Source organism: Ambystoma mexicanum, chromosome 3q (genome assembly GCF_040938575.1).
Source record: "Ambystoma mexicanum isolate Mex_15411 chromosome 3q, UKY_AmexF1_1, whole genome shotgun sequence".
Classification (NCBI taxonomy): domain Eukaryota; kingdom Metazoa; phylum Chordata; class Amphibia; order Caudata; family Ambystomatidae; genus Ambystoma; species Ambystoma mexicanum.
Window position 1 is genome coordinate 183,677,656 of NC_090926.1, and position 25,452 is coordinate 183,703,107.

Here is a 25,452-nt window from a genome sequence, read left to right on the forward strand (position 1 = left end):
GGGCTGCCAACCACGCGGATCAGCTGGTGCCATCAAGGAGCTTGGCATACCCATTGGTGCCTTAGACCGTCCCAACGAATCTGTCGAGGCGGTACTGGGGGTTATGTGCTTGCCCTACAGTAGCAGGTGCGTCCCTGTCAACGGGATGCACACTCCCCATAGCAGAACTATCTTTCTGCCTGCTGTGGACGGACTGTTCTGAGCGTGATCGCTCCGCTGAAAGGTTGATGGCATCTGTATCGTAGCCATGGCTATCGCTTTACTCCTAGCGCCTGTGGCGGCAGGGGAGCTACCCTCTGCCTGCATCATGGCGTAGGCCGCCCATCGTTTAACTCAACGCTCCTTGATCTTAGGCCACAAGAGCTGACAAGACCAACAGGAAGCCTTGTGATGATCGATGGACACTTCTTGCACCTCCAGTGTGTCCTTCCAGTGGTACTTGCCCTTACAAGAAGGGTAAAATGTATAGGAGTCCTGTCCATAGCGACTGCAAAGAGTGGAGAATGAAATATTCTCCCCCTCCCCTTCTCCCCTCACCCCGTCCCCTTCTCCCCTCACCCCGTCCCCTTCCCCTTCCCCCCCCCCTCCCAATCACCTCCCCTCATCCCCTCACAAATTTATTTTTGCAATTTAAGAGCTCTGCATAAGGCAACCAGCTAGCTGGGCGGAAAAAAACAATCTGAGGGACCTTGCCTCGTGAGGGATTTTGGGAACACTACACATGAGGGATAGTGTATAGGCATGCCCATGTCAACGTCCCCTTCAATGTTAATATTAAAGGATATTTGTACCATGCACTATCACCACCGGAGTGGTCCCCTGGCGCTCTAGTGGCTCTGAAAGAGGTAGGAGGGGTGAGTTAGTGGGAATAAGCTGGAACGTTCAAGAGAGCAGTGATGTGCTGATGGCAGCCTCAGCCCGTTGGGTCCGTCAGCTGGGCTTGGGGTGTTTTACGGTCTGTAGTCGTGTGCTGTTGTGCAAGTCTATGTGGGGTTTGTTTTGCTGTTGTGTTTGGTTAGAGTTTGAGAAGTGTATGCAGAGGGATGAAATTGTTAGTGGATTGGTTAGTTGGCATTGCTGTCCTTGCAGTTATGTCTATGTCTGATGTTTGCTATCATTCACTATTCCATCGTTGCTAATTTTCAATATTCTGTCTAGATGTGAGGCAGGCTAGTGATCACGATTCCAATCAAGTGTTGCACTTATCATTCACAGTTTCATCCAGTGTGGCACATGCTAACATCACATTTCTATTTAGATGTGACGCAGGCTAAAGTTAAGAATGCCATCGAAGTGTGGTACATGCTAATATTCATAATCCCACCTAGATGTGACGCAAGCTAGCATTAAGAATTCCATTTAAGTGTGGCGCATGCTAACATTGTTATACCTGTCTAAAGATGACGCGGGCTAATCTTAACATTTCTGTATAGGTCTGGCACTAGTTAAGTGTGGTTCATGCTATCATTCACAATTCCATCGAAGTGTGGGACATGACATTGACAATTCCAACTAAGTGAGCTATATGCTACCAATCATAATTTTATCTAGATGAGGCACATTCAATCATTCACAAATCTACCTAAGTGTGGCGTATGCTATTTTCACATGATTCCATCTAACCGTGGCTCTTGGTAACATTGTTGCACCTGTCTTAGTGTGAAGCTGGCTAATCTTCATCATTGTCTCTGGGAGTGGCACAAGTTAACATTGGTAAGTATGTTATACAGAACAGCATTTACAGTCCAGCCTTGAATGGATTTAGCTTGGTGGTCAAATCTCTCTAGGTGTGCATGGTGTGAGTCTGGCAGTTTACATTAGAGAGGTAAGGAAGAGTGGCGAGGGCTTTCTTGAGTTGAGTAATTGCTCTACACCCCACACATGCCACACTTAGTTTTGTTGGTGTCTGTTGGCTGCTGGCTTCCTTTGCTTCCCATGTGGACACCTGTAGACACGCCTTGTAGCCGCTACTGTAGAAGCCGCGCTTTGCCTCGGGGCCCTTAGCCGGGGGGGCTGCCGGGCAGAGGGATGCTCTGGGAAGGTCAGTTATGACCAGGTGGACGCACCAATCCCGGGTGGTGGGCGGGTTGGAGTGGCAGGGTGGGACTGAAAAGGCCAGACAAACTAAGGACTACACCCCACAGACTGCACCCTTTGGATGCAGTTCAGAACAAACAGGCTCACAAGCCAAAAGAAACACGAGAGACACCAGATTAGCACACAGTGCTCACCAAAAAATATAGATACATAATTGATTAAATCAATTATTTTTTTAAATGTATATTAGAAAAAACTCACCACTCCTAAAGAGTGCATAAAGCATGCCAAAAACGGATTACAGTCATTGTCAAACTACTTACTCAGAATCAACCAGCCCCTAAAGGTGCTACCACCGTGGTTTCTCCTGCCATATCCTTCCTCATGGCAGTCCTCAAAGCAAAGACAAGATGCACTACCCTGCGGTTACCACGAGATTTCGTATTATACGCACAGCATGTGATTCTAAGCAGATTCACAAGCAACCAAATACATACATAAGAGTTAAACTATGGAGTTCCCTCCAATGTAAAAAGTTGGCATTAGCAATTCCTAGAGTAGATTTAGAAAAATCGATTTTGAGTACTGGAGCGACTGTTGATGAATTGAGATCTGCAATTGGAAAGCTAAACTCGGGCAAGTCTCCTGGGCCTGATGGTTTGCCTGCTGAGTTTTATAAATTACCACCTGATTCAGCAGTGGAGCTTTTGCGGGATATGTATACGGAGTCTAGGGAGGTTGGTCTTCCGTTTTCTACCAACCATGCAACTATATCAGTTTTTCTTGAGAAAGGTAAAGATAGCAGCGTGACTTCTAGCTATCATCCCATCAGCTAAATAAATACGGACAACAAAATACTGGCAAAGTGGTTAGCCTTGCGCTTGGATCCTTTATTAGTGAAGCTGGTGCACTCAGTCAGGTTTTGTTCAAGGACGTAGGACATCTAGTAATCTTAGAAATTTGTTGATGACACATGCCCGTAGCTTGGAAGATGATGTAGCAGTGTTCGACGTGGAAAAGGCATTTCATTGAGTTGACTGGAAGTTTTTTTCGATCTTACGTGCTATGAACTTGGGAGAGGACTTTATTTCCTGGATTTCCCCGTTATATGCATGTCCGACAGCCAAGGTCGGAACCAATGGCCAACTTCCCGATTCTTTTGAGTTGCAGAGGGGTACTAGACAGGGGAGTCCTCTGTCTCCTCTTATATTTGTTTTGGCCATGGAACCTTTGGCAATACCCTCGAGATGTGACATGGAAGTCCGAGGTCTAAACTTTCATGGAGTTGAGCATAAATTGTGGTTATATGCGGACGATCTGCTACTATTGTTACGGAATTTGGAAGTGTCACTACCTGCCTTGTTAAATGTATTAAACAGGTTTCATGATGTTGCAGGGTACCAGGTGAATTGGACCAAATCTGAGGCGCTACCAATATCTGGATACTGTGATAAGAGTTTGATTACTAGACTGGGTTTCCAATGGTGTGACAGCAAACTGAAATACCTGGGTGTTTGGCTGAACCCATTGGTGGATGACATGGCAGGAATAAATATGAATGAGCTGTGTAGTAATTTCATTAATCCCTTTGGGGCAAGGTGAATGCTCTAAAAATGAATGCTGCTCCGAGAGTTAATTACATTCTAGGTATGCTTCCAGTGAAAATTAGTCAATTTTTTGGGAAGAAAATTGATGGTTTGTTACAGTCCTTTCTCTGGGACAACAAACCGCCACGGCTAAAGTTGTGGAAACTTCAGTGGCCTGTAGAAAAAGGAGGAGTGGGTGTCCCTAATTTCAAAGCGTATCATTTGGCTTTCTCTAGTCATGTTATTGTACCCTTTTTGAAGGAATCACCAGATAAATGGGCTATCGCGGAGGCAAGTTTATTGGGCCCGCTGCCTCCTAGGGCGATTCTCACGGCCACGAACAGGTCTTGTAGGCAAAATGCCAATGACAGTCTTTTTGAGAGAGACTTGGAAAAATATACATGAATTGGTGGGGTCGAATGCTTTGAAAACCACTCATGCTTCCATTTGGCTGAATCCGTCGATAGCTGTTGGGCGAAAGAATATTCTGGCCGGAGTAGTTTCTGAGTGGTATATACTGGATTGGAGATGTCATTAAGGATGGTGAGTGGATTGGTGAAAGTTATGTGAGAAATGTAACATTGTAAATGTCCAAGCTGAGGATTTTAGAAAATTGAAAAGATGTATAAGTGATGTGGCAGATCAAGGGGGTGCAATAATGTATCTCTTAAGAAGAGGGAGCCAGGATGTGGTTCAATTGCTAGCACGATATACAATCGAATTGTGTCTGCTTATAATGAGACTTGTGAATTGAGAGCGGATTGGGACAGGAGATTGGGGGTGTGAGATTACGCCAGAGATGTGGTTGGAGATGTGTGCTAATGTTAAGCTATGTTCTCTAAATTTGGAGGAACACTCGAGACAGAAAGATACTAAAGAAGTGTTTTGGAGTCCGGAACAACTGTTTAAGAGAGCTATGGTGGAGATGAGTGAGTGCTGGTGTTGTGGGAATGGATTGGGCAGTTAAGAACATTTGCTGTGGGATTGTGTGAGTGTAAGGGGATTTTGGCAGGACGTGTGTTGCATCTGTTTACGTGTTTTGAATTTGGATGTTGCATTTGATTTCAAAACAATGATCTTGGGAGTTGGCGAGTTAATTGAGGACCTTTGTCTCAGAAAAAAAATATTGCTTCATGGAGCAGGAGTGGCCAAAAAGATGGTGTTAAGGGGCTGGAAATCCCAGGTTGCACCCAACGATTAGATTGATGGGATGACCAGTCTTACAAACATGGAAAGTGATTTATAAGAGGCAAGGGAAACTCATTACATGCAAAGATTTGGGATGACTTTGAATATGTACTAGTTTTTTCTGTAAATGTATTTATTGTATTTCTGCATGTTGTTACATTGTTCTGATTCTTGTAAATATGCTTTGATGGATTGTTCATTGTTATATAATTTGTATATATTTTTTTTTAAAGTAAAAAAGTCTACACATGGGTAGAGAGTATGTTTCAACAAAGATGGTAGGACAAAAACCGACTATCAATAGCTACGCACACATCAAAATCAAACATTAAAAATCAAGAAACAAAGAAGGTTCTATCATTTGTCAATTTGGCCATTCGATTTAAATGAGCAAACCAAAGAATAATTGAGTAAAGTGGGAACAGAAAATGAAAGCAAGCTACAACAGGTAGAATAGAGTGCTTTCTCAATATCTAATGCAGGCCTCGTTCCATGTCTAGAAATCTCCCCACATCCTATAAAACTAAACATTCCTGAAAGCACACAAAAAGCCAAGAAAAAACACTGTTTGCATCTTTCACTATTACAAATAAAACCAATGTGAAACAGAGGTCCTTTGCCAGAGATCTGGGATTAGAAGGCAACCAGAACCAGGGAAATTGCTAGTTTGTGATAGTCATACTATTCAGTGAAAAGAGCCTTACAGGAATATAGTAAAATCATTTTTCAAATAATTGTTAATCTACCTGTTGTGCATCAGTGTCAGACTGGAATGTGATATACCAGTTATTATTGTGTGCAAACTCGCAATTTATCACTTTTGGACAATTTTCATTTTGAAAGAGTGCCTTAACATCCTGAAATACAAACAAAAGAAGCGGTTAATAAAATTGGTTTCAAACGTTAATCTTTCACAGGTAAGTCAAAATAGTCAAACCTTCTCAATAGTCAATCGCTTAAATTGATTCACTGGACTAGAATCAATCCACATATTGAAAACTGCTCCTAATTAATGGTTCTTTTCAAAACATTTCTGCAATAGTCAGGGTGCAAAACTCGGCACTGCTTGCTACAGATAAGAACATTTTAAGGGATTCAGAGATTGAAACTAAACCATCTCCAACCTAGTTTCCCCCAACAGCAGCCCTTAATGCAATAAACAGGTTAGTGACTTAAATTGTAATGGTGTGATGGTGTGATGGTGTGATTGGTTGAAGGAAAAGGATTAAATACTTAAGGTAAAGTAGTTCACTCATTGGAAATTGTGAAAACTGATTGAGCAAAGAAGCCTCGGCTCTGAAGATTAAATTCACTGGAAATATGCAAAAGGCTTAGTAGCCCATACAGTATGTGGAGTGGGAATGCTATATATAAAACTACCATGGACTTGACCAAAGGTACTGCATGCAGTGGGATGATGGTTGATGAGTGCTAGGGACAGTTTTTCTAAAGGCCAACTAAGGGCTTCATAAGACCCTATCTGAAGCAGTACAAAAACTCCACTCGTAGTATAATGCTGTACACCTGAGAACATTTGGTGATGTAGGCAGAGCAGCCACGCTCATCTTTGAAGGGAGCGAGGGCTGTAGCTTGGTACAAAGAAGCAACAAGTTACTTACCTGCACCTGTTCTCCAGCATGGGTCTCGCATTCACATGCTCGTGAATATTCCGTGCCATCAGGCTGGGAATCCTCAGTAAAAGATAAACAGATTCTCTTACAAACTGTATTTCTCCCATAAACCAATCGCTGTCCTCACGATCATACTGTCCCCCATCCAATGGCAGTCTTCTCCCCAAGCCTCTCCTCTGGCAGCCATCTTCAGATTTGTTAGCACGTAAAGTGGCAGTATCACCAAGAAGAGGCGCAGGAAGGAGGGTTCTCATGCCAGTCCCATGCTGGAGAACAGTTACAGCTAAGGAACTTGTTCCTTCTCAAGCATGGGGTCTGGCATGGATTCACATGCTCATGAAGAATACATCCATTGCATACATCCACAACCACGGGAGGTGCCAAGGCTCAACAGAAGCAATTACTCTTACCTCCTACCACGCTCACCATCAAGCGAACAGGTTGCATAGTACTGCTTGGCCGACTTTGGACTCCTTCCTGGAATCCCTGTTGACGCAGTAGAATCGTGAAGTTGTGTGTAGACCTCAACAAAGCAGCCCTGCACATGTCCAGCAGGGGCACACCAGAGGGGACCGCCGTCGTAGCAGCGATGGCTCAGGTAGAATGGGCTCTCAGACGGCCATGCAGCGGTTGGTTTGCCAAACAGTGACAATTAGTGATGCAGCCAGAGAGCCCACCTGGAGATTGAAGCCTTGGACAAGGCCGTCCCATGTTTCACAGGGCCAAAGTTCACAAAAAGCTGAGAAGTCTTCCGGAAACTCTTTGTGCAGGGCACAAAACTTCAGCGCTTGAGCCACATCCAGCGAGTGCAAAGTCCTTTCAGCCAGCAATGAAGGCGTCTGAAACAGGCAACACCAAGGGATCGTTGAGGTGAAATTCCGACAGAACCTTGGCCATGAAGGAGGGGTGCACCCGAAGTACTACCCTTGTCGCGTGGAAAGAGAAGTAAGGCAGCTTGCAGGACAGAGTCTGGATTTCAACCTTCTCCTGGCAGAGGTGATGGCCACAACGAAGGCGGTCTACCAAGACAGGAATTTGAGCAGAGCTTGATGCATCGGCTCGAATGGGCCCCCCCCCCCCCCATGAGCCTAGTCAATACTACGTCTAGTTCCTACGCCGGGGCAGGAGCCTTCACCAGCAGGAACGAATTGAACAGTCCTTTGAAGAATTCCTTCAATAGACACTGCAACCAAAGAGAAGACGGTTACGGAAACCTGGTGTAGTGGGAGATAGCCCCCAGAATCACCTTGAGGCGTGCGCCAGCCCCCGACTTAGCCAATGTCAATAGGTACTGAAGGACCTGGCTGGTGGCAGGTGTTTACTTTTTACTACCATTGTGCGTTTTAAACGCGGGCTGCGTTAGTAGCTGTAGTAAGGCACCCATGGGTGCCCATTTTGTCAAAATGACCCCAGTCTTTTTTGCCATTTCTTGTTGGAAAGGTCCTTCTTGAAATGTCCTATAGGCCCCAAATGAGGTTTGGTCCCTTGGTTAGTTTTGTCTCTGGCGGGATTCACAAGTGAATCCCGCCTCTGGCTCCAGTAGGTCTGGCAGGGGCAGCAAGTGACAGGTGCCCGAAAATCCCTGTGCTAAATTCCCTTGGTTACAGGAATGCACCCAAAGGCGATTCGCCGGCTGGCTGTCCTTGGAGGACAGCCACCCTGTGTGATGACAGCTAGGCTGGGGTGAATGTGAGAAACCTGCATAAAAAGGCAAGGCTTTTTGGCTTGGGAGGCAGTCTCGACCACTGGACGAAGGAATCCAACTAACAACTAGGAAGAGATGCCTGCTGCAACTCCTGTACCATTGGATTGCCTGGTGAAGCCCTGCTGCTGTGCTGAAGCTCTGAATTAGTTTCGACTAGAGAAGCCATGCAAGGACGACTTCTCCCCTTGGATTGGTGGGACCAATCAACCCCAAAGTGAACTCGTCTGAACATCCTCTCGCAGCTGGCTGTACTTCCACTGCTGCTGGAACCTAAGTGCCAGTGAGAGGAACACTAGATCAAGTTTCGCTTTTAGGTTCCTCTGGACTTCCCTGGAGCAGGACTGACCAACCTGAGCCACCTCAGAGTACTGATCCCAGATGCGAGTAAAGTCTAAAGACGTATGTGAAAACCGTGGTGTCGCTATTAGCTGTAGGCGCGAGGAGCTGAAACCGTGAAGTGCAGCTGAATTGACGTTTGACCTTTGCTGCCGCCGACCTTCCCATTGTGTTGCAGGAGTCCCTAGAAGACCTCCCTCTTGTACCCACAAATGGGGCACAGGAACAGGATCTGCAGAACCACACAGTAACAGAAGCCAGCTGGAACCATTTCCTCTAACCAAAAGGTACTATAAACCTAAGAGGGCTTACCTCTTGTTGTGTAGCCTCTTGCATCCTCGACATCACACTGCTGCTTCAACGATCTTGGCAGCTGAATGCACCGACAATAGACGTGACCGCGCCGGTTGACAAGATGACGACTGCATCCTAAAGAAGTGGATCCTTCCACCTCTTAATCTGAGTCACTAAGCTCCTCGGATTCGACCACATAGGACCCTCCACTCGTAAAGACACTCCTGTCCCGATGAAGGCCTACACCATTAGAGCTCACCTAGCTCCACGCAAAATGGCCGAAAAACTGTCGTGTTGACACGTATCATGTTGTTCAACTCTTGATTGTGCCCACTCTATGGGCCCCCCACCTGTTTGATTCCACTGAATTCTCTAAGCTTCCTTCCCAAGGAACCTATAGAGAATGAACAAACTGTACAAGTAGATGTCTCAAATATTGACTACTTGATCATTCGTACTTGGGTACTACACTTTGTATGTCCTCAAATGTGAATCTCCTATGTTTTCTGAAAAATACCAGTGTATTACTACACCACTGCACTTCAAAATAAAACCCTTTTGTGCAGAAGAACAGTTTCATGAGAATTCTGTGACCACCCACACAAGGGGTCACCCACTCAGGGTGTAGCAGTGGTTACTCTTCAGCAGAGATTGACCTGACCTTGCTCATTTGTTTTTTGATATTGTTCTCAGTTGAGAGGTGTCTTGGTTGCCATTGCAGAATTGCTTGCAGCTTTGCCCCTCAAAAGCCTCCAAGCTTGTGGCCCTTCAAGCGAATCTTATTGCTACAAACTATTCTAAAAACATTGTGCAAGACAGACTTACCTGCAAAGAATATCTTCAGCTCCCCTAGACTTTGTTGAAGTAACATTCACTGTCCTGGCTTCCTGAGAGACTCTTCTTTACCACTGACTGTGTGCTTTTGACTTTTCCCCCCAGGAAAGGGTGAATTTACTTTGCATTGGAAGGTTTTAAAAAGTACTTACCAGTTTATGAATGATTCCTCTATTCTATTTTTGGCACACCAAACTCAATATTGCTCTAAATGTACCAGTGATAAATCAATGTCCACAGTGTGCTAGCTATTTAAGTCACCTGAAGGTGTAGGAAGTCTGTATGCCATCCCCAATGGGTACCGTCTGATTTAGAGAAACAGTTTTGAAGTGTATTACAATTGTTACTTGTTTTGCGCCTTTGACTTAAATTGTTTAATCACAAAACCTTGAGTGTAAGTGTTTATTTCAATAACTGTACTGTGAAACTGTCACATTACTGCTCACATTGTCCCCTCTTGAGATAAGCCTGGCTGCTCAGCCACACTACCAACCAGTGTAGTACAGACTTAAACCAAAGGTTGGCTTCCTATTGCCAGGAGGTCATGGTTGCTATAGTCTTCCAATGGATACTGCACACAATCTTGCCTAACACCCACCTTACTGTGTCACGAAGCCCCTGTTGCGGATTGGGAGATGAATGGTACTCTGGGATCACAACTGCAGCAGATCCAAAAACCAGGGTCGTGAAGGCCAGTGGGGGGTGGGGGGTGGGGTCACCAAGATGAGGCTGCAAACCACAAAGTCTTGGAACCTGCAGAGGGTCCGTTTGAGCAGAAGGTGAGCGGGAAGGCACAACACCTGCAGCTGTGCCAAAAGATCTGGAAGGTGTTTCCCAGTGACCCCCAGACCTGTCCACGAAGCATTCCAGAACACTTTGCTTCCTGGGGGATGCAAACAAATCCATGTCCGCGAACCAAACCCCCCCCCCCCGCCCCCTCCTTCAAACCTGGAACAGGGACAACAAGTAGTCTTTGTGCAACTCCCACTCATAGGTGAGACTCCCGCAAATCAACTGGTCTGCTTTTGCATTGCTGTCCCCCAGAAGGTGGACTGCTGCGATCCAAAACCCTCTGTCAGGGCCCATTCCCAGATTGAAACTGCCTCTATGCAGAGGCGGCGAGATGGGGGTGGGGGGCAGGGGTACCACCCTGCTTGCTCAGGTAAAACATTTCAGTTGAATTGCCCGTCTGGACCAGAACAGATCAGTCCCTGATGAGGGGCACAGCCTTGAGGGCCAGGCCCACTGACCTGATCTTGAGCAGAACGATCTGCAAGAGGGCTTCCATCCTGGACCAGGATGCATGAATCTCACTGCCCTCCAGAGTAGCCCCCAACTTGTGAGGGAGGGGTCAGTCACCAGGGTAGGCTGCGGACAGGTGAAGGGGGCTTCCACTGTGACATTGCTCTCCATCAGCAAAGTTCAGGCAGCAGGAGTGGTGGTATTGGGATCCTGTCCGACTGAGACCCTGTCTCCTGATCCCAATTGGCCGCCAGGTGGAGCTGGCGAAGTCTCATCTTAAGGGGAGCGTGCTGTACAGTGAGCACTCCAGAGGCCATAGGGCCCAGAATGTGCTGGAACCACCATGATGAGGTGACAGTTGACCAGAAAGTTGTCATACGCATCTCAGGTGTGGGAAAACCCGCTGAACTGTAGTGTTCCAATGCAGCGGTAGGAAGACCAGTTCCTGAGACAGGCATTAATGATTTCCTCTGGTTGAGGGAAAACCCCAGCTAATGAAGGATGGCCGATAATCTCTAGCAGAAGTGCATCACCCTTTCGGGTGACCCCGCCCTCAGCCAGTTGTCCAAATAAGAGCATAAATGATGCCCCTCTAAGCGGTCAAAGCCCACCACTGCGTTATTCAACTTTGTGAAAACACGAGGGGCCAAGTACAGGCCAAAGGGCAGCACCTTGCACTAAAAGTGGTGTGACAATCGCCAACCACAGAAACCTCCGATGCGGTTGATAGATGGGCACATGCAGGTACGCATTCTCGATGTTCAGGGAACACATCCAATCCCCAGCAAACAGACTGCTATGTGCGCAGGAGTTCCCATCTTGAAGCGTTCCAGCGGTAAAGACATTTAGAAATGACTGGTCCAGGACTACCCCCCAGGCCAGCATGGACGTTCTCGGGTACAGCACAAATCCTGCAATAGAAATGGAAACCCCCGTCTACTAGATGAACTGGTTCCATCGCCTGCATTGTTGGGTACAAATGTGGCTAGTCCAACTGGTGTGGGACTTTACAACACTCATCTCTTGGTAGTAGGTTACCTGCCTTTTAATCCAGGCCTGAACTAGACAAATTGATAGTGTGACTGAGCAGCCAGGCTGATCTTAAGAGGGGTAACGTGAACTGAAAAGCTGTACAATGAAGGTATCCACGTAAACTCTTCGAGACACTTAAAGTTATAGTATAAATATGCATTTACATATACATATACACAAGTATAATCAGACAATCATTAAAAAGCTTCAATGATGGACATATAAAAGTTAAAATTCAGTTCTACAAAAGCAAAAGGTAAGTAAATCTTTCTTGTGCTAAACATTCCAACATGCCAACGTCATTTCATGTCAGTATTATCACTGGTTATCACCATTACAATTTTGAATTTCAAGGGGGGGGGGGGGGGGGGGGAGAGTTGAAGTCAGTTCAGAACATACTTTGCAAGTAGTAAAACAGTTATACTATCAAAGAGGGGGGTGTAGGCAGTCTTATCCCAGCAATAGTGTTAAACAAAACCTGGAAGGAACACGGACTGCCAAAGCCAATAGGTTCAGAAGAGCTCGTACAGCCAAAGTCGATGGGCCAGTTCAAAGATCTAATGCATTCTTCGTAGAACAAGGTTTTAAAATGGTAGTTCAGTATAAAATCACAGAAGCTCAAGTCGGGGTTTACACCAAAATGTAGATTGTCTCAAGAACAGTTGGTCCCACCAGCCCAAGGGAGAAAGCCGTCCCCTGCTGGCATCTTCACATTTTCATCGGATGTCAGCCTCCAGTGGTCGACTGCCTCTAGTTCCAAAAACCTCGCATTTTATGCAAGTTCGCATTCCTTCACAGCCCTAGGGCCGACTATCACCCAGCAGTGTGGCTGCCGGGAGGACAGACAGCTGGCCAATCAGAACTGGTTTCACTCAGGCACACCTAGAGTCCAAGGACAGGGAAGTTTCAGGACACCCGTCGACTTCCTGCCTTTCCAGACACACTGGAGCGTGGGCGGGCTTCAGGGCTGAAGCCTGCAAAAGGCAAAATGTACAAAGTACACAAACCCTATTCAAACAGAGTGAAGGCCCATAAAGAACTGGCAAGAAATTGGGTGGGGGGGCAGGAGGCTTTTTTTAGAAACATTTTCACCTGTAGGTGCTGTACTGCAGCTGAGGGTTGAGCCTGCAGATACATGGCACCAAGGTAGTAAGAAAGAAACCACTGCCACCAGCCATTCAAGTTAGAGTAACCAAACGTTACAAGAGAAGTGGTATAATGAGTGTAAGGCCCATAGCCATGAAGATCGTAACATCCTTATTAACGGGCTTGTACCGAAGACCGAAGGACAAGTGCCCGGGGAACACGGTCAGCTGACAATCCAATTTTATTTTGTGTCAATAAAAGACTACTTTTCTTTGCAAAAGCACAAGCTGTCCAGCGTGTTCTTACAATGAGTTACTATATAACCCCCCCCCCCCCCCTAGTACTCCACATAGGGTGGTGTGTGCTGGACCCACAAAAGAAAGAGTAAGTCATCTTACTATTCTTGGGAACAGTAGCTCATCCGAGAAAATATATTTAAACATTAAGAGAAGTCCAAGGTACCTCAGTGGCACTGCATGCAAGGTGCTGTGTGTCACCATGCAAAAAGCAGATGCCTATGGAGTTTACCAGACACCATTAAACAGCAAGAAACCAAAACTCCTATTCAGAAAAACACATTGAGTAGGGAAAAAGTCCCACTCTAGAGTAAAAGTTAGAATGCCAGAGTCCATCCAGCAAAAGAGCTATGGATCTCCAAGGTTAAAAGAAATTGGCAAAGAAATGTAGATTCTCCCTAACAAGCATCTGGTTTCCACTCACTCTATTTCTGCCTCTCCCTCATTGGGGCCCATTGTTTCTTTCCTGCCTCCAAGATGGCTGCTCATTTTCCCTTTGCCTAAGCTCCACTGGGCATGCACTGGTCGCCCCCTCCCATTGGTTGCAGAGGTCGCCATAGACCAATAGTAGCAACCGGGAGGCGGGAGCCTGCCCAATGCACCGAGGCCCAAAGGAGGCCCTGCATTCATTTCTCCTTCGATCCTCTGCACCTTTGGAGCCCTCGTTTTTGATTTAGAAGACCTCCTGCTGCTTTACAAAGAACTCCAGCACAAGCAGCACCTCTCAATGGGTAAGCGCTCCATTTTTGGTGTGTTTTGCGCCTGATGCGTCGCGCTCAGCATTTTTTGCTCTAAATTGGAAAAATACCTTGCTGGCAAAGCACCAACTACCTGGAGAGCCCTCGCCTGGCTCATTTTCTTCCAAAAACCCTGGTTTCCACTCTATTTCTGCCTCTCTCTCATTGGAGCCCATTGTTTCTTTCCTGCCTCCAAGATGGCTGCTCATTGTCCCTTTGCCTAAGCTCCACTGGGCCTGCACTGGTCTCTCCCTCCCATTGGTTGCAGAGGTCGCCATAGACCAATAGCAGCAACCGGGAGGCGGGAGCCGACCCAGTACACCAAGGCCCCCACAAAGGCTCCCGTCAGCTTCCCATGTCTGCTTTACAGGCTGCTACATGATATTTCTGCCACAGCCAAACCCTCCCTGAGGCTGCTACCCCTGGACTATTGGACTACCATGCCCTTTACAACACATTCTGCCATGGTTAGTCCCTCCTTTCTGACTTCCTTTGTACTAACTACTCTGCTGGCACTCCTTCAGCTCTCCTGGTTATATTCTCAAATTGTAGTCGTGTCTGTACTCACCCTTACCATCTGACTCCCACTTCTCTCCTCGACTACAGGACCTTCATCTATCCTGAAAGTCAAACTTGGGTGTATTTTGCATTTAACTTTGCCCATTGATTGTAATCCTGCTAGCCCAGTGACTGTTCCATAGTGCTTCACTTGCTTTCTCCCCCCCCTGCATCCTCTATTCATACTCATGGCGCTGTCCGTTTCTCCCATCTATTCCAACTGCTTCTCGATCAACTATCCTTCCCTTCTCACTAAGTCTGGAAAGAAGTTTAAAAAGGATATCTTGGCCTCCAACCCTGGTCTCCCCATTGCTGATACCTATACCAGTGCCTCTTCCAGACAGACCCTCACCGACATCCTCTTTGTTGTTCCTTCACCTGATCTATGGACCCCACCCCCCCCCCCCCATATGATCTGTGCTCTGTCCTGTCTCCTCCTCTCCCATAAATGGTGGCACTCGCTGGGAAGGCCTCATGGCTTCTTTTGACTCCTCCAGTCATCCTTAACGTCTACCTAAATGGCATTGTCATGGTCCAAGGTCCCCAGGCCAATCTCCTCTTCAATAGGTGTTTCCCTCGCCTCTTCAACTTCCTTTCTTCTCCGGCTGTCCCCTCCTCATTCCTGGGCTATCTTGCCCAACCTTCCCTCCTCTGCCTATCTTCTGGCTCCCTCCACAACTCCACAGGGCGTACCTCTGATTTGTACCACTCCCCGGAAGGTCTTTAAAGCCGGCAACCTTCATCTTGCCACTCAACTCTCACTATGCTGTCAAACACCCCTGACATCTGCCACCTCCTTGAAGAACTTGACCTTGACGTCCTTGGTTTTACAGAAACATGGTTCACGGCCAGCTCTGTCACGAGCTTTGACACCCCTGATGGCTACAAGATCCTCTCCGCACCCAGATCCACTCGCCCTGGAGGGGGGGTGTACCCTTGATCTTTCCTGAGTGGATTCCTGCCACTATAATTCCCACTCAGATCTACTCTTTCGAATGCCTCATCTGCAGGCTCTCAATCTCTCCTAGCCACTCTCTTACTGTTGCCACTCTCTACCGGCCCCCTGGTCAAATCACCTTCTCTATGAGTGGGCTGAACTCTCCTCTCTCCTGGCCTCAACCACTCAACAACTCCTCCTTGGTGACCTCAAGATTCACTTTGATTCTCCGTCCCTCTTTCGCGACATCTGCGATTCCCTCTCCATCCTCCCCTCTGGCCCAACGCACTCTGCAGGGCACACACGATGTCTTGATCTCCTCTAGCCTCCCCCTCTCTCCACCCCTCTCCTGGAGTGACCACTAGCTCACCTCATCTCTCTCTTCCCCCCCCCCCAAGCCTAACCCAATACTGCCACCTACCTTCCTGGACATCCGGCCCATGAAGCGTGTGTCAGTCGAGGCTTTTGCTTCCACCTTCTCCCCACCCACTCTTCCTCTGGCTGATTCACACCCAGACAGCCCTGTCTTCTCTCCATTCTTCTATTTCTGATACTCTTGATGTTCTTGCCCCCGTCATGAGGATCCGCCTGAAGTCCAAAGCCAAGTGCAATTCCTGGTATGACTCCAACCTAGCTACACTTAAACGTAGAGAAAAATTGAGGGATTCAAGGTCATCCTCTGACAAACTGGCCTGTCGCCTTCTCCAAAGGCAATACCGTCTCTGTCCGTACTAAGAAGAGAGTCCACATTCAAGCCCGTGTCTCTGCGGCATCTAACATCTCGGCCGACCTCTAAGGAGCTGGCGGACCCTGCTGCAGTCTCTACCCCTCCCCTTGACTCTCAGGCTCTTTGCAATGCACTGGCCTCAAACTATCTCAAAACCCAGGACCTCCTGTCCACACTCTCCTCCACCCCCTTTCCTCTCCCCCCCCTGTCGGTACTCACTGACCCTCCTCCAGCCACCCCACACCCGCCTTTTCCTTTGCTCTCTTCTCCCCTGATGAGGTCGCTAGACAAGTCCGATCTATGAAGGCCTCATCAAAAAACAGGTTCATCCCTGTTCCTCTAAAACTCTCAAGGATCACATTGATACCCTCGCTCCAGCCCTTGCCGAATTCGGCAATCACTCCTTTGCCTCAGGATCCTTCCCCCTCCCCTCTTAAGCACTCCCTTGTGCATCCTCTCAAGAAACCCACAGCGGATCCCTCTTGTCCGGCCAACTATCACCCAATTTCCATTACCCCTTCTTATGCAAACTCCTTGAAAAGCTGGCCATCAGCTAAACCTTCATTCTGATTCTGTTGGCTGTCTCCATGACCATCAGTCTCGCTTCAGATCTGGCAGAAGCACGGAAACTGCTCTCCTGAACATCCATGAAGATCTGCTTTCCAACCTTGACTTTAGCATTCCCTCTGTTCTCATCCTACTTGATCTCTCCTCTGCCTTCGACACGGTCAACCATACCATCCTGCTCAACCGTCTCCAGGATAACTTGGGCATCACTGATCAGGCTCTGGCCTGGTTGACCTCTTTCCTCTGATCGACCCTACCAGGTTGAACTTGGGTCCTTCCCATCAGCTGTGTTAGACAGGTGTCTAACCTCGCCCTGGCTTTTCAACCAATACCTGGCAACTCTCGCCTGCTATATTGCTATTTTCTGCTCAAATTTCCAGTGCTACGCAGACGACAACTCATTTTCAGGCTGCCCTCGGCCACCTCCTCCACCCCTCTCATCACTGATTGCCTAACTGCCATCCAAGATTGGTGTGCCGCCAAGATATTTGTCTTAATGCCAGCAAGACAGAGATCCTCCTCATTGGCACACCATCACCTTCCTTTCCGCTCACTCTGCCCGGCCTCCCTGGACCCTCCCTCCTATCCCCACCTGCGAGGCCAAGAACCTTGGTGTCACCTTTGATTCCACACTCTCCTCCGCCCACATCGCTGATGTATCAAAAAAGTCAAACATCCTACTGCACCTCCTCAGAGGTATTCTTCCTTTCCTCTCATTCCCCCAGAAGCTCACTGTCTCCCAAGTTCTGGTTCTCTCCAAGTTGGACTATTGCAACAGCCTCTTAATCTACCTGCCTCTACTCTCCGCCGTTTACAACTTATCCAGAACAGGACTGCGAGACTTGTCCTTGGCCTCAAGTCCTGGGATCGTATCTCTCCAGCTCTGAAATCTCTCCATTGGCTCCCAATGGATGCAAGGATTAAATTCAAAACCCTCTGCATTGTCCACAAGGCTTTCTGGGGCCTGGGTCGAACATACCTTAAGCTATCCCTCTGCAAATACCTCCCATCTCGAGCACTCCGCTCCTTTACCCTCTAACTCCCTCAGGATCAATCGTTTCTCAAAGAAACGAGCTGGGGTAGATCCGTCTTCGGCTGGGGCCTCCCTCTGGAACAGCCTCCCTGCCACTCTAAAACTTGAGAACCATCTCTGGTTCCGGAAGCACCTCAAAACCTTCCTCTTTGCTTCTGCCTTCTCCTCCCCTCTCCCCTGTTGATTCTACTCTCCCTCGGCACCATGCACCTGGCCACCCTCTGTCCTTCGGGCCCCAGGTACCTGCTCATCTTGCCACCCTCCCACGCACTGCCTCCGGGCCACCCCCGGCACTGGGGTCTGTATCTGTATCCATACAGCCCTCCCCTTTTCTTCCTGCACTTTCAGACCTACATGGCCTGCTGCCATAAACCCAGCACTTGCTGGTTGCACTCCCATTGTTTGTTGCCTTTTTATTTATTATTTTGTTTTTTCCTTCTCGCTCCGCACTCTCCTTCTGTTCCCCCTTCCATGCACTTCTCCCCCTTCTCCCTCTACCCTGCACTTGCACGTTCTCAATGTCACTGGGCCTAGTAAGATCATTGTTTTTGTTCTCCCCTGTTCCCCCTTGCCTTGTTGCGCTCTGAAACACTTGTGTATGAGCGCGTTAGAAATAAAATATCAATGTCTCCAAGAGCGAAAGGACCTCCCCGTAGAAGCACCGGAGGCCCAAAATGACGAAGAGGAGAACATGTTAGCAGCAAAGAGAGGAAGACTGAAGCCCGTGGAGACTATGGGTAGAATCCACGGGTTGCTGAAAATGATGTTACTTACCGTAGTGACTAACTTACTCCTAGTCCATAGTCCCCTTTCCTCCATACTGTTATGTCCGTGAGCCGGAACCTTTACCAGAAAAATCATATTCCCTTTAAATTTAGACATGCAGGGCATGACCCTGGGAGCATGCGCTCCCCTGACTCAGCCCACCTGCGCCACTCCCAAGTCCCCTTTGATGCATCAACAATATTACCATTGCCTAATGACACCGATTTTATTAGGGGGTGGGAGGTGTGTTAGGAAAGATCATTTTATATGTAATTTTCCCTCCAGTTGCCACCCCCCCCCCCAAACTTTTTGCTGCCGTTTAAAAATCTTAGTCTGGCTTTGCCAGGAGAGCACATTCTTCTGCTGCACTCCACTGGGCTTTCGCTCACTTTTTATGGGGAACTGACCTGCCCTTAAGACAGTCAGTACTGGGAGACTGTTTCCATTAGTCCTTTTTCCAATGTTGCACCTTTTCTGCAACATGTAACAGGTGCACAAAGTACCTTACAGTGCACTTGGGTCAGTCATTTGCAAAAGACCCTAGATACTCTCGTAGGAGATGTGTCATGGACAGGACTGGTGGCAGCTTATCTTTTCATGTAATTTGAACCCTTTCCTGCCGTTTTAACCAAGCTTACCGCGTTTGGCATTAATAGGTCATCTGGCTCCAAAATGGCTATGCCACAAGGTTCTTTGTCCTGTCCTTTGGCCATCTTGCCCTTTTGCCTTACCCAGGTCGAGCCGACCCGGGTCAGTCCTTATTTGGTCAAGCAGTTTCCTGCGGGCTTCTGCATGCGTTGTGTGTGCGCGCCTCTGGGATGTGGGCTGGGGTGCCTGTCCCCAATACACATCCTGAGTGCCAGAAGTGCTGTGAATGCCTGGTACCACCGTGGTCTGTGATTGGTCCACGTATGGAGTGTGTGAGCAGGTCTCCCATTGGGTCCCCTCCGTTTTGGAGCGAAGGGAATTTTGGATAAAAGGAGGCCAAATGCACCCATACCATGTCGACCTCTGGAGTTCTCACTGAACGAAGGATATGATCCAAGTATCCTGAAACTAAGAAGCCAAATAGAGGAACCGCTGGAAGGTTTGGCGCCCTGAGCCTGCTGTCGTCCCTTGGGACCCCTCTGCATCTGGTCATCCTAGAAGGTCTGCGAAGATGCTTTGACCCATTAGAAAAGTGGGACCAACTATTCTCGGCACCTTCAACAAAACCTGCAAGTAAGCCTTCTCGGAAGTGTCCCTGGGTCAAGCAGTGGGCTGACCAGCATACGCAGGACCTTTGCGCTGTCTCTGCCATCGCTTCGAGGAGGCCCGCGAAACTTGGTATACTGCTAGCTCTGTGTCCCCGGCACCCACACACCAAATTTCAAACACTTGCTATTCCCAGGTCTGAAGTGAGACGAGTGCGCCGAACCGGAGTAAACATGGTTACCGTGTTGCCCAGCCGCGGCAACAATCTTTGCAGGTGTGCTGCATTTGTGACCCTCTTGCCCCTGAAGCCTGCTGCAGTGAAACTGGTCCGATACATCCATCAGGAGCAGAGAAATCGCCACGGTCCCATTTGGGAATCATCACTATCGCCGGAACTGAAAGCCGCAGAGACGTCCTTTTTGTTGCATTTGAACCTGCAGCCGCAGTGGATCCAACTGGCAAAGTTTGGTCCGGAGAGCACCTGGGGCCGGTGAGTAACCCTAACCTTAACCAGTGGCCCCTAGCACCGCCATCTGTTTTTACACACGAGTGACCCATGGGGGTCCCTCCTTTCCTAGTGCAAACTAGCAACCTATTCCTGAACCTTTGAATCACCTTTGCCTTCTAGTGGAGGCCCTCCTCGAATAGTGGGAATCTATTCTTCATCGCCTCACCCACCTTCCTGAGCTGCTTGAGAACTCCCCCCTATGCCCCCCCCTCCCCATCAACCACGTGTGCCTGCACTACATGTACTATTGAGCATAAAGGCTCCCCTCTTCTTAGGGTTTGGACTGCCTCTTAGTTAGGTGTGTTTTATGTTGAAGGGGACTAAAAACTATATGCACTGCCTATTTTCCTTCCCCTCTAGGTTGTGAACATATTTCGTGCCTTTAACCCTTTAGAAACCAATGGTCTTGTATATATTTTGTATTGATGGTGTTGGTTTTGTAGGATTGCTGTGATTCTTTTACTGTGTGTTTAGTTACAAAGGCCTTGTAATAAATGTGTAGTACAGACCTATGGGTCACTACTGCTAGGAAGTTGTAGTGCACCCTAAAGGTACTGCTACAATCTTGCCGAGCAGTGTTCCAGCTCCTCGCTTCTGACAGCAAATAGCAACATTGTGGTTCTTGGATACCACTTCAGACTTGCCTTGCTTCTGGGGTCCAGCACTGTTGAGGTGGGCTCATGCTTGGTCAGTCCTGCATCAGGGAAGTCAATGATCTTCCTAGCACTGACTTAAAAGCAACGCACACTATCTGGTATTCCTCTCCCAGGCACTTCGGGTTCCTGCAGCAGTAGCAATACAACCAGCTTCCAGATGATGTCCAGACGGGTTTACTTTAGAGTTGCTTGGCCCCACCAACTCAAATGGAGAAGTCCTCCTTGCAGGGCTTTCTAGTAGAGGCGAATTAGGAGCTTCAGCAGGGCTTCACTGGGTAAACCAACAGTCCAGGAGTTGCAGCAGGCGTCTCTTCCAAGTTATTTTTCAGATTCCTTTGTCCAGTGGTCGACTGCCTCCCAAGCCAAAATGCCTAGCCTTTTAAGCAGGTTTCTCACATTCATTCCAGCCTAGTTGTCAATCACAGCAGGGTGGCTGTCCTTGTCGGACAACCGACCGGCCAATCACCTTTGGGTGCATTCCTGTAACCAAGGAGATTAAGCACAGGGATCAGGCATCTCCCTCACTTCCTACCCCTGCCAGAGATATTGGAGCCAGAGGCAGGCTTCACTCGTGAATCCCACCAACGGCAAAACGAACAAAGACTAAACTTGGTTTGGCACGTAAAGTAAATCTCAAGAAGGACCTTTCCAATGAGAAATGGTGAAAAAAGACCGGGGCCTTTTTGACAAAATGGGCACCCATGGGTGCCTGACTGCAGCTGCGAACGCAGCCCGCATTAAAAACACACAATGGTAGTAAAAAGTAAACCACTGCCACCAGTCAATTGTAGAAAAGGTAACAAAAATGTTACAGGAGAAACTAGACAAAGGCAATACTAAGTAACCCCCCCCAGCACCCTATGGTAAGAGTGTGCTGGTCTAGAAAATTACAAATTTAAGTAAAGTCAAATTCACTTTACTGCTCTTGGAAACAGTTTCACCAAGAGAAGGTATTTAAACCTTTTGGAAATCTAAAGACTTCCCTGTGTCACTGCACTGAAGGTGCTGCGTGACAGTGTAAAGATGATGCCCATTGAGTTTGTCAGACACCAAAGTAAAAAAACAGAATTTGAAGCACATTAAAATTACGAAAGATAAAAAGTTCTGCAGTCCAGCAAAAGAGCTGGGGGTCTCAGGCAGAAGAGAATTATTTCTGAGAATTCTCCCCAACAATTACACTGATCTGGCGTGCCGAGGTAAGGCCCACCAGGAGGGCTGTCTTAATGGGGACTAGCCTGATGTCCGCAGACGCCATAGGTTCGAATGGTTTACGTGCCAGGGTGCCCAAGACCACGTTGACGTCCCACACTGGGTGTGGTTTCTTGATGGGCGGATAAAGCCTGGTCAGGCCCTCCACAGGTCTTAACCACCGGATTAGAGGATGAAAATAACAGTTCCTGTAGGCTCCAAATGCCGCTAAATGTGTGGCATGCGTCTACCTGCATCCCCGAGTGTGCGAGGTGTGCCGAGAAGGATAGGACGTCATCCAACATGCAAGTCAACGGATTGAACGCCTTGAATTCCGCCAAGTGACAAAACCTGGTCCACTTGCTTTTGTACTGGCTTCTGGTAGCATCGCTCCTTGCCCCCTGTAGAATGTCCAGGTTAGCTTGTGACAGATGCAGATGCCTCAGTGTGACTTGCTCAAGAACTACGTTGTAAGGGCTAACTTCTGGGGCGCAGGGTGCTGAGAGAGTAAGAGTGCTGGGCACAGCAGAAGGTGCATCAGGGCCTGATCCGACAGGCTGAGTAGTTCGAAAACCATTGACTTGCTGGCCAGCACAGAGCCATCATGATGATATGGAGGTGGTGGGCCTCCCTAATCTTGCAGATTACCTGTGGACCAGGGGAAGGGAAGGCATAAGCATTTATTGTCCCACTAACTGCATCATGCCGCCCAAAGAGCCCCAGCCCAGTCCCTGCACCTCCTATTGGACCGGGTGGCGATGAGATCCACCCGAGGATGAGCCCACTTGTTGAAGATCTGAAAAACCTGTTCGTCCAACTGCCATTTGTAGTGGTCCGCACCCTACCGGCTGAGCCTGTCCGCTTCCAGGTTGGACGACCCCGGTAGGTGGATGCTGTTTTCCAGAGCCCACTAGCAAATGTGAACTGCTAGAGTGCAAAGGGGAGGAGACCTGGCACACTCTGCTTGTTGATTCAATACATGCTGGTGGAGCAGTCTGTTTGAGGATAGCCTTGCCGCTGATCGGAAGTAAAGCTTTGAGAGCGAGCCAGATGGCCATCAACTCGAGCCAGTTGATGTGGGCTGTCTGCTCCTGACTAGACCATGGACACTGACTGCCCAAGGTAGCTCCCCAGCCCTCTAAGGACAAATCTGTGGTGGTGACCTGAGGCGCTTGAGGACAGCAGGGCATGCCTATCCGCAGGTGGTTGTCCATGCTCCACCAGAATAGGTCCTGGTGGAGAGGAGGGACGCTGAACTGTGCCGCCCGGGGAACCCTTCTCCTGACTCCAGGAGGCTGTGAAAGGCAACTCCAAGTGCCTCACCCTGAGCCTCGTATGCGGCACTGTGAGGAGACATGCTGCCATGATGCCCAGGAGGGGCTGGTACCACCACACTGAGTTCGCTGCTCTGCTGAGGAAATGCCGTGGGAGCATCTTGATGGCTGTGATCTTGTCATTCTAGGGGGAAATCCTTTCAGAGACCGTATTCCAGAGGAGGCCCAGCAAGGTTAGACTCTGTGTGGGCTTCAACTACAATTTGACTTCAATAGCTAGGGTACTGGGGACCCCAATATATCACTGTTGTATTTAGAATCATTTACGAGCAAGTCAAAGGAAAAGGTTATTAGAACATGTAAGAGACCAAATATTCTTTATGTAGGCAATTACTTTCAGATCCCCCAATAAGTCATTCAGTGAAACAGGCTAAGCCAATGTAAACTGGCAAAAGTGTACATGAGCTGAAGCACTTATTTGCATATAAGAAAGGTCTTTGCACACCGTTTCAGAAGTCTGAAGAAAAAGATGAATCAATGTAGGACCACAAGCTGTTAAGACTTGAGTAGTAGAAGATGCAAGCAACTCCACAGCACGAGGCAAGTTCTCAGACTTTTAAAGTACTTTTGTATTGAATAAAAAGTGCAGCAGTTCACCACTGTTCCTGGGCATCAGTCATGGGGACAAGAGAGGACTTCTGGGGACTCCTGCAATGGGATGGTCACTGCTCACAACCAGCAATCTTAAAAGAGGCTGTTCAGTGTTACAGCTCCTCGCTTCTACCGCAAATGGCAACACTGCGGTTCCCGGCTTTCGAAATGGACTTTCCTTGCTTCTAGCTAGGGTCCCGCACTCTGTTGAGGGGGCTCACGCTCGGTCAGTCCAGCTTCCTGGGAGTCCGGAGGATCTTCCTGGAGCTCTTAGCCAGCTTAAAAGCAACGCACAGAATCTCCTGTCTTTATTCGCCATTTCTTTGGAGAAAGGTCCTTCTTGAGATGTACTCTGCGTGCCAAACCAGGTTTAGTCCCTTTGTTCGTACGCCTTTGGCAGGCTTCAGGACTGAAGAACGCCTCTGGCGCCAGAGTTTCTGGGGTGGGCAGGAAGTGAGGGAGGTGCACGAAACTCCCTGTGCTTAGTCTCCTAGGAGACCCAATTCACTCTGGCCTGATTGGCTGGCTGACTGTCCGAAGCACTTAAACACTGTCGAAAATCTGATAACATTTGGGCTTCCTTCACTCCTTGGGTCCTGCACTGGGACTCTAGCTCTAGTCATTCCACTTCTGGAGGGTCCTTAGGAGACTCCTGGATCTTCTAACTGGATTTCAGACTTTACACTCGACTAGTTAACTCGACCCCTGGCACTCAGTTCATGCAGCAGCGAAAGTACAGCCAGTCTGGGAAGATGTTCCAGTGGAGTTAGTCTCTGGATAGTTGGTCCCACTAACCCAAGGGGAGGAAGTCGTCCCTTCCGGAGCGTCTGTCGAAATGAAAAGGAAATGTCAGCACACCAGCAGGGCTTCACAGGTCCAGGAGGATGCAGCAAGCTTCACTCACCTTTTCGTCGTCTGGGGTTTATCCCAGTGGTCGACTCTGCCTCCAGTCCCAAAAACTTTGCCTTTTAAGAAGGTTTCTCCCATTGATGTACAGCTGAGGCTGTCAATCACACAGCAGGGTGGCTGTCATCAAAGGACAGCCAGCCAATTGGGACTGGCTGCATTTCAGGAATTCCTAGAGATAAAGGACAGGGGAGTTTTGTGACCTTCCCAACATCCTGTCCTTCCAGACACACTCGAGTCATGATTGAGCTTCAGGGCTGTAGCCATGAAAAGGCAAGACGAAGGGCTCTAATTTGTTTCGACAGAGTAAAACCCAAGATCGATCTCCCAAACAGAACATTTTGAAAAAAAGACGACCGGGCCATTTTGCCAAAATGTTCACCCATGGGTGGCTATACTGCAGCGGAGGATTCAGCCTGCGGTAGAAAAGCACAATGGTAGGAAAATTAAACCACTGCCACCAGCCAATTAAAGTAGTGAGGTT

The 25,452-nt window shown here is 48.3% G+C and overlaps 1 protein-coding gene across 1 annotated transcript in view; it reads right to left on the reverse strand.

Annotated features, from left to right (window-relative positions):
* The window catches only part of LARP4 (La ribonucleoprotein 4), a 615,863-nt gene that overhangs the window by 399,951 nt on the left and 190,460 nt on the right, over positions 1-25,452 (reverse strand). The window contains exon 7 of the mRNA XM_069653450.1: positions 5,558-5,668. Within this exon, the coding sequence (XP_069509551.1) occupies positions 5,558-5,668 (111 nt within the window). The remainder of the gene's footprint in view (positions 1-5,557; positions 5,669-25,452) is intronic.